At 36.4% G+C, this 7,577-nt stretch overlaps 1 protein-coding gene across 1 annotated transcript; it reads right to left on the bottom strand.

Moving 5' to 3' along the window:
- Window positions 1-1,046: 1,046 nt before the first annotated feature.
- On the bottom strand, window positions 1,047-6,015 carry LOC136802983 (ankyrin repeat and protein kinase domain-containing protein 1-like). Its single transcript, XM_067059712.1, has 6 exons — window positions 5,642-6,015; window positions 5,257-5,455; window positions 4,357-4,522; window positions 2,349-2,589; window positions 1,760-1,923; window positions 1,047-1,403 (listed from the first exon to the last, which is right to left on the bottom strand). Exons 1-6 carry the CDS (start codon window positions 5,821-5,823, stop codon window positions 1,219-1,221), a joined length of 1,137 nt encoding a protein of 378 aa, XP_066915813.1. The 5' UTR covers window positions 5,824-6,015; the 3' UTR covers window positions 1,047-1,218.
- Between the last annotated feature and the right edge of the window lie 1,562 nt (window positions 6,016-7,577).

Genomic DNA, 7,577 nt, shown 5'->3' with positions numbered 1-7,577 from the left:
CTAAAGTAAGTTTATCTTTCTAATGTTTCAAAAATTCTCGTTTCAGAGTAACTAAACAGCAATAATATATTGAATAAATAAAATGGTACCTGAATGGTGTTGTGATGTATGCGAGAATTGAAAGCAATCGAAAAATAGAGAAATGGTGACTTGCTAAACGATATTTCATCTTGAGCTGATCGATTGGTAAGAAACATTCATTGTTTACTTTTTTACCTCGTATTTTTCATGTTTTGTTAAGTTAAGCAATTTCCGCCATTATAGAAGCAAACGTTCGATTTGCAAGGGATCGCTTCTACAGATTCGAACGTTTGCTTCCATAATGGTGGAAATTATGTAACTTTACAAAACACGGAAAACCTTTAATTTATAGGGCAGAATTCGAAAAAGGTTCAATCTGGCTCAAATTTGCACACCAAATCCTTAGGAAACCTTGACAGGCTTCGAACAAAAGGAATTATGTGAACACTAAGTGGGTGAATTAAGAGAATGTAACACTTCGAAGTGAACTAACAAAATAGGTCGAAATGATGCTGGTCCCATAATAAACAAATATTGATGAATTATACTTTAACATTGTCCTTGATTTAGAACCCTACTTTGGCGTTTACATTGTGTCCATTAAAAAATGGTTAGAGGATAACCTAATTTGTTACACGTTTTTCTATGTATGAACATTCAAAATTTTTGAAGCCTTCTAATGACTGGGGACGACATGGAGTTTTTGCAAGTTCTTATTTGATTTGGTTGGTCGTTAACCAGTAATAAAACAATTTTGTTATTTTTTTAAAGAACGCGTCATTTTTATTACTTCAAATGACCAATTATTAAAGTATCTTATAAAAACTCCATCTCATCTGAATGACTGTTATTAGCACGTACTCATTTTCACCATTTTCTGAGTATTTTTGTCCATTTCATATGAAATCAGGTGTTTTAGAGTCTGCAAAGCCATAAAATAAATATTTTGGCCGTCGAAGCCTTATGTTCTTATAAAAAACGCAGCTTTTTGCTCATGTCTAATTGTTACATAGTACTTTAGCCTGTGATCTAATTTTGAAATTTTTCGCTAAAAAAAATTACAATTGATGTTACGCTATTATTCATGTTATAAAAATCTGTATTATACAAAGTTTATAGAAATAAATATACAAAAAATTGAAGGAACCAATAAATACATTTTTCATTTTGAAATTCAATCACGAGCCTCGTTTTCATTCAGTTTCGAGCATGCTCTAAAACGAGGTTGGTCAGTTCAACGAACTCACATTTAGTTTCTGTTGGTAGTTTACCATCTTTATTACGTAATGTTAAATCAGGATTGTTTTTCAATATTTCTTTCATGACCTCATCTTCAACACCAAGGGTTAAACACATGTGTAACGGTGTCTCTTCTTGAATACCTAAAGGAAATATATTGTTAATAAATCAACACTGTTTTCTGATATATTTTTCCACCGACCAAGAGGCTACCAGAACGTGGAAGATACGATGCTATTTTTTTTTCAATCAAGTACACGCTTTTTTCTTAAGGTTTTAAGCATGAGGTTCTTTGAGCTGAGCGTGGGCATATGCCTAAATTTCTATTGTTCTATAACAACAACAACTCCCCCCCCCCCGGGAATTAACGTCTATTCCACTTTGTGACTTTTTCGAATGTTTAGAGCCCAGAAAATCGTTAAACCTCACCAAGAAAATCACCATTAAAGACAAAGTTATGGGGTTATATACCAGCTTAGAAATGAAAGTCCGTTCGTACCTCCTCTCTGGTTGACGTTCTGCCCACATTCTAACAACTTGGTGATTCCATCCATACATCCTTGTCGAATTGCGATATGGAAAGCAGAATATTTTTCTTGATTCAATTTGTCCAAGTCAGCTCCTGAATCAACGAGAAGCTTTATTGTGTCTTCGTGTCCGTATCTGAAAAGGTGAAAAGCAGAATATAATTTCAAGTCAGATCAGATCTAATTTGACACGATCCCCCCTCTTTAAAGCTAGAGTGGGGACAAAACAGGGGACGCTTTTTCGAGCGTTGACTTCGAGTAATAGTTACCAAGTTGGCGTTTTGAGCAGGAAGTACACAATTTATGGAAGGATTCGAGTTGTAGAGTGTCTTTAAACACTAGTCCAGATTTTAAATAAGTAAAAAACGCCATGACGTCCTGTGCACGTTAGATGAATGTTGAAATAACAACGTGTGCTAAACTGTGACTTCTTTGAATTCGTTATGTAATGTTTTCTACGGAAACACTCCGGCTTTTGCCAGTAGTGACAAATTTAGACTGGAGAAAAGAAATTCAAAATTCAGAAACATTACGTCATGAATAGATATGAATGAATCTTACCTTGAAGCGAAATGTAGCGGTGTGTTGCCTTCTTTATTTGTCGAGTTGACATCTACACCTTGTTCGATAAGTTTCCGTATATAATCGGTTTGCCCGTGTTGTGAAGCTGTAATAATAGTATTGAGTGCTTCGCGGGAACCAAACTTTCTGTTGATAGCTGTTTTAATTTTGTCTAAATAATTGGTATGACCGGTCAGTGCAGAGTTTTTCAACCAATTCGATATACTCTTGTTGATGAGAGCTAGAAAAAGGAAAGGAAAACGAATCGTTTTTTATTCTCAACTTCAGTTGAGCTAGAATCTGACAATGTATGTGTGTGTGTGTGTGTGTGTGTGTGTGTATGTATGTCTGTCCGAAAACTTTGGGGCAGGCTGGAGACTTCAAAAATGATCAGGTTTGGCTGAAATTTGGCACACTTGTTCCTTGGGTGAATATCTGGGGATGTTTTTTCCATTTTCTGAAAATTTCCATTTTTAAGGGCGTGGTCACGAGTTTTCGCCAAAACGAGGCTAAAACTTTGGGGCAGGCTGGAGACTTCAAAAATGATCGGATTTGGTTGAAATTTGGTACACTTGTTCCTTGGATGAATATCTGGGGGTGTTTTTTTCATTTTTTAAAAATTTTCATTTTTAAGGGCGTGGTCACGAGTTTTCGCCAAAACGAGGCTAAAACTTTGGGGCAGGCTGGAGACTTCAAAAATGATCGGGTTTAGTTGAAATCTGGCATACTTGTTTTTTGGGTGAATATCTGGGGGTGTTTTTTCTCATTTTTTCAAAATTTCCATTTTCAAGGGCGCGGTCACGAGTTTTCGCCAAAACGAGGCTAAAACTTTGGGGCAGGCTGAAGACTTCAAAAATGATCGGGTTTGGTTGAAATTTGGCACACTTGTTCCTTGGGTGAATATCTGGAGGTGTTTTTTCTCATTTTTGAAAATTTTCATTTTTAAGGACGTGGTCACGAGTTTTTGCCAAAACGAGGCTAAAACTTTGGGGCAGGCTGGAGACTTCAAAAATGATCAGATTTGGCCGAAATTTTGCACACTTGATACTTGGGCGAATCCCTGGTGGCGGTTTTTTCATTATTTCAAAATTTCCATTTTCAAGGGCGTGGTCACAAGTTTTCGCCAAAACGAGGCTAAAACTTTTAGGCAGGCTGGAGACTTCAAGGGCTAATCCCTGTGGATGGTTTTCATTATTTTATAATTTCCATTTTAAGGGGGTGGTCATGAGTTTTTAGTTGAAATTGGTTACAATTTTACAATTGGGCCTACGAATTATTTAAAAACACTGAAGTTGAGCCCAGTGCGGTTAGCACGTTCGACAGTGTTTGTTTAGCATGCATCTAATAATGAGTCCCCCCCAGCGGTAACTCTGATCACGATATCGCGCAATTTTTTGTCTTCAATCACGATCACGCAAATCAGCAAAAAATCAGCATCCCTTTGAAAAAATCTAAATCACGTATCACGGCTCAAATATCTTTTAAATCACGATCGTTTTAACCTCGTCACGCAATCACGAGGAACAAATTTCCAAATCACGTAACCGCGCTGCAAAAAAGTCCCTATCACGTCATCATGAAAACCACTTGGGGGCCCAAACTCAATAATAGCCAAAGCAAACTTGGATTGAGAAATTACTGGGTGCGCAAACAAGAAAGTTTTATATCCAGCGATCTCACATGTAATTGTTTTATCATCATGGACATTGTTTTGTAATTCTAGGACTAAGGTCTGATTTAAAAGGTTTTTTGCCTTGCCTTCCTTATTTTTGACGAAGATTGATCCTGTCTAAAGCGAATGGATGCGAGGGTTTCTTTAGTTTAACGTTAATACAATGACTTTACTACTTAGCCTTTTTCAAGATTTTTCCCGTCGACTTTTTTCTGTTACTTCCATTACATCAAACGAAGACAAAGCAGAAAGTCTGACATTTAAACTATATCCTTCCCAGACGAGATGCGGAAACCTCATCCCTGTAAAGGGTGTTCTAGTTATTTTGTTACCAACCTTCTTGAGCAGCTAGTGAGATCATTGAAACATTTCCTCGTTTAGAAGCCATATCCCAAGCCATCTCATCATTATTCTGTACCATGGATGACGATCCTTTCAAAATTTTGATGCACTCTTTGTGGTTTTGTTGCATAGCATAGTGTAATGGTGTTACATGTTGGACCTATAGGTAAATTCATAAAATACATGATGTAATGTTTCATACGGAAGTGGCAAACACTCGTTCTTTTTCGGTGCTTCAGTATAAAACATTACGTCATGAATATTGCAAATATAAGTTTAAAATGTAAAAAACTAGACAGTAGTGTTAGTGAAAAAATTGTTTTTGTCGTCATTTAATTTACTTGAGGATTGCATGTTGTTATTTTATACACCATAGATATCTTACATAAAACACTAAATAGAGCTACTCTGTATTTCCCAAGCAACGGCAGGTGAAGCAAAATAATGCGCTGTCTTTGTTGGAAGTAAAGTAGGCCAGAGTAGGTCACAGTTTGGTACCAAAATTTGTTCAACCAATCAAAAAACCTAAATGGCACGAAACGGTGAGGCGAAAGATCGATAAAATTGCCAACACCGAACTATGGTCTACTTATTAAAGATGGTGGATTATTCTGCTTCAGCTAGGGACGGAGTAGCTCTGTCTAGTGTTTTATATAAGATATCTGTGGTATACGCCTGTCAGTACTTAGCGGTGCGGACTGGTAACAAAAAATACAAGACAAATTCTTTTTGACAACGACGGCATCGAAAACTCAAATCTAGGAGGGCTTTTGAGAATTGAATGTTGTTGTCTTTTATCTCGATTCGCAAACGGGTGCTCAACCCAGGTTGGTTACTGTAGTGACGTAGGACCGTACTGTATTTTTAAAACCCTTAGAAAGAAAAAGTGTTTACCTCGCTTCCATTCGCTCCACCTGTCGATGCGCCATGAGATAAAAGCAATTTCAAGCAGTCATCATATCCATACAACGCTGTATCGTGAATGGGTCGAAATCCAAAGCGATCTTCTATGTCTACATACGCACCGTGTTCAAGTAAGATCTCCAAACATTCCGCTTGGTTGTGACGCGCAGCCAAATGTGACGCAGACAAACTGCAATGAATGAAAGTTGAGGGTCAAAGCAGTAGAAATAGGTAAAAAGCCTTTAGTTCATTAATATTGTCAAAAGAATAAGAACAGGATAAGAGCAATTTGAGGGTTATAGCGCAAAAAAAAAGTAGAAGAGCCGATCCTCAAGAAAAATTTTCTTGTTCTTATAAAAAGATAGAATCTTCTTACCCTTGTTGGCCTTTCTCATCTTCAGTTATTTCATTGAGATCAAACATATCTTCTGGTTGACCTAATATCACATTCAACCATTCTGTTTTGCCCGTGCGACATGCTTCGTATAAATCGTTCCGTATCAGGTCTTCATCTTTGCCTTCTATAGAATATTTTCTTGGTTTCTTGCCGAACGGCATTTTGTACCTCTCGTAATCCAAAAGTTAAAAGTTTTTCTCTCCAAATCAACTCTTCATGAAGATTGATAGCTTTTTACCATTTTGAAGTTTTCCTTTCTTTTTTTTATCTAACTGAAACTTCTGACACTTATAACAAGTTATCAACCCACAATTTACTTTTGTATTTTTCCTTGATTTTTCTATTTTTGCTAAAACGAGAACAAAAAAAATACAACACAAAAACAGCTTGAAATAAATTGAAGAATGAAAAGGTGAGACAACTTTGCAAACGTTACATATGCACCATTCCAAAAAGGGCATTTTAGAACCTTTTTTGGACCTTATAAAGTGTAAAAGTGTAGTCCCAAAAGTTTTTTTGATGTTTATCTTGAAGCAAGTAAGAAAGTTTTTACATAGCAACCAAAATATTTTTTACGTATTTTCTCTTCCCTTTATATTTACATTTTTCTACATGTTATCTCTTAAAAAAGTCACGAAAAATACTTCTAAACTTACAATGTTGCCTTTTACTGTAGTTCAAAGGAAAGGCTTTTTTAGGCTTAAAAAATCTCTCTTTATCCTTGATCGCCTTTGTGAAAGATTTTACTGTTAAAAAAAAATTATTTTGACGCCTGTAATCCTCAATGCTTAAAGGATAATGTGAAATAAAACCCATGTATCCCTTAAGCGCAGTCACGCCCTATTTGGGGAGTCGTTGTTCCTGATTAATTACAGAATAATTTTCGCTGAGAGGAATTTGAAGAGAAATATCCCAATATCACTTCAAACTTAAGCCAAAAAAGGGAAATTCTTCTAGCGAGATGCGATTTTGCAGCTCCATTTTTTACTCTTGTGTTCAGACTAATCCCGTTGTATTTCAACATGCATGCACTAAACAGAAGGCAACTTAAAAACTGTTTAGACCATGTTCAGACGTTTATAGGGCCCGCACCACGATTTTGAAAGTGAGGGGGCCAACAAAAATATAGTGACTAAAGGAGGCGCAACCATGGTTTGCGCCGACGGACCGGAAAATAATAAATATTTATTTAATAAAACATGAAAAATGGACAATTAGAGTAAAATTAGACTTACAATGTATAGCAATGTGCCCTCCCGGTTATACTCCTGAACTTTATGGTATAATTAGACTTATTTAAGTGTCCATCTGTCCCCTTTAGAAAGGTTTTAACGGTTTTATTGGCACGCGCACAGAAAAGAAAAAAATAATTAGGTGAAGAGAAATTTCTTTTTTTGCGGTGGCGCAGGCCCTGCGTTACGGTTCCCTTCCGTTCCGAAACGAAACGGTTCCGAAACAAGTGTGAGCATCAAAATTCGAAACGTCAAAAAGAAGACGTTACAAAGCAAAACAGATCGAAACGGTTTCGCTCCCCTTTTTTCATCGGAACGGAACTGCTCCGAAACGTTCCGAAACCAATATTAACACACTCGATCCGTAGCGAAAATCGTACCAGAGCGAAACGGAACAGTAAAGTATGAACATGGTCTCATACTCTTCGTATACCCAACGCGTTGTTTGTGCAACTTTATAAAACTTACATTTAGATTACAACTACTTCGTATAGTATGTAGTAGACTATTTTTTCGTAAATTTGATTCAAACTTTCACTTTTCGAAAAATCTTTTCTTGACCACAATAAAAAGGACAGAATCGACAAAAGATGACACTTATGATTTCCCCTTATTTGAAAAACGGGTTGGTTTTTGGCCTTCGTTTTATAATGAAAATCAAAATTCATAAACATGAAACTTCA

The sequence above is a fragment of the Clytia hemisphaerica genome, unplaced genomic scaffold (assembly GCF_902728285.1).
Source record: "Clytia hemisphaerica strain Z4C2 unplaced genomic scaffold, Clytia hemisphaerica genome assembly, whole genome shotgun sequence".
Classification (NCBI taxonomy): domain Eukaryota; kingdom Metazoa; phylum Cnidaria; class Hydrozoa; order Leptothecata; family Clytiidae; genus Clytia; species Clytia hemisphaerica.
The sequence above is the reverse complement of the archived record's forward strand: the minus strand, read 5'-3'. Positions and strand labels throughout refer to the sequence as shown.

What these genes read in the sequence shown, in the direction of transcription:
- LOC136802983 (XM_067059712.1), bottom strand. Translation starts at nt 5,823, where the DNA reads ATGCCGTTCGGCAAGAAACCAAGAAAATATTCTATAGAAGGCAAAGAT. An exon ending in GTGGAGCGAATGGAAGCGAG is followed by an intron (nt 4,523 to 5,256) that starts GTAAACACTTTT and finishes ATTTACCTATAG; the next exon opens with GTCCAACATGTAACACCATT. An exon ending in CTCACTAGCTGCTCAAGAAG is followed by an intron (nt 2,590 to 4,356) that starts GTTGGTAACAAA and finishes TCCTTTTTCTAG; the next exon opens with CTCTCATCAACAAGAGTATA.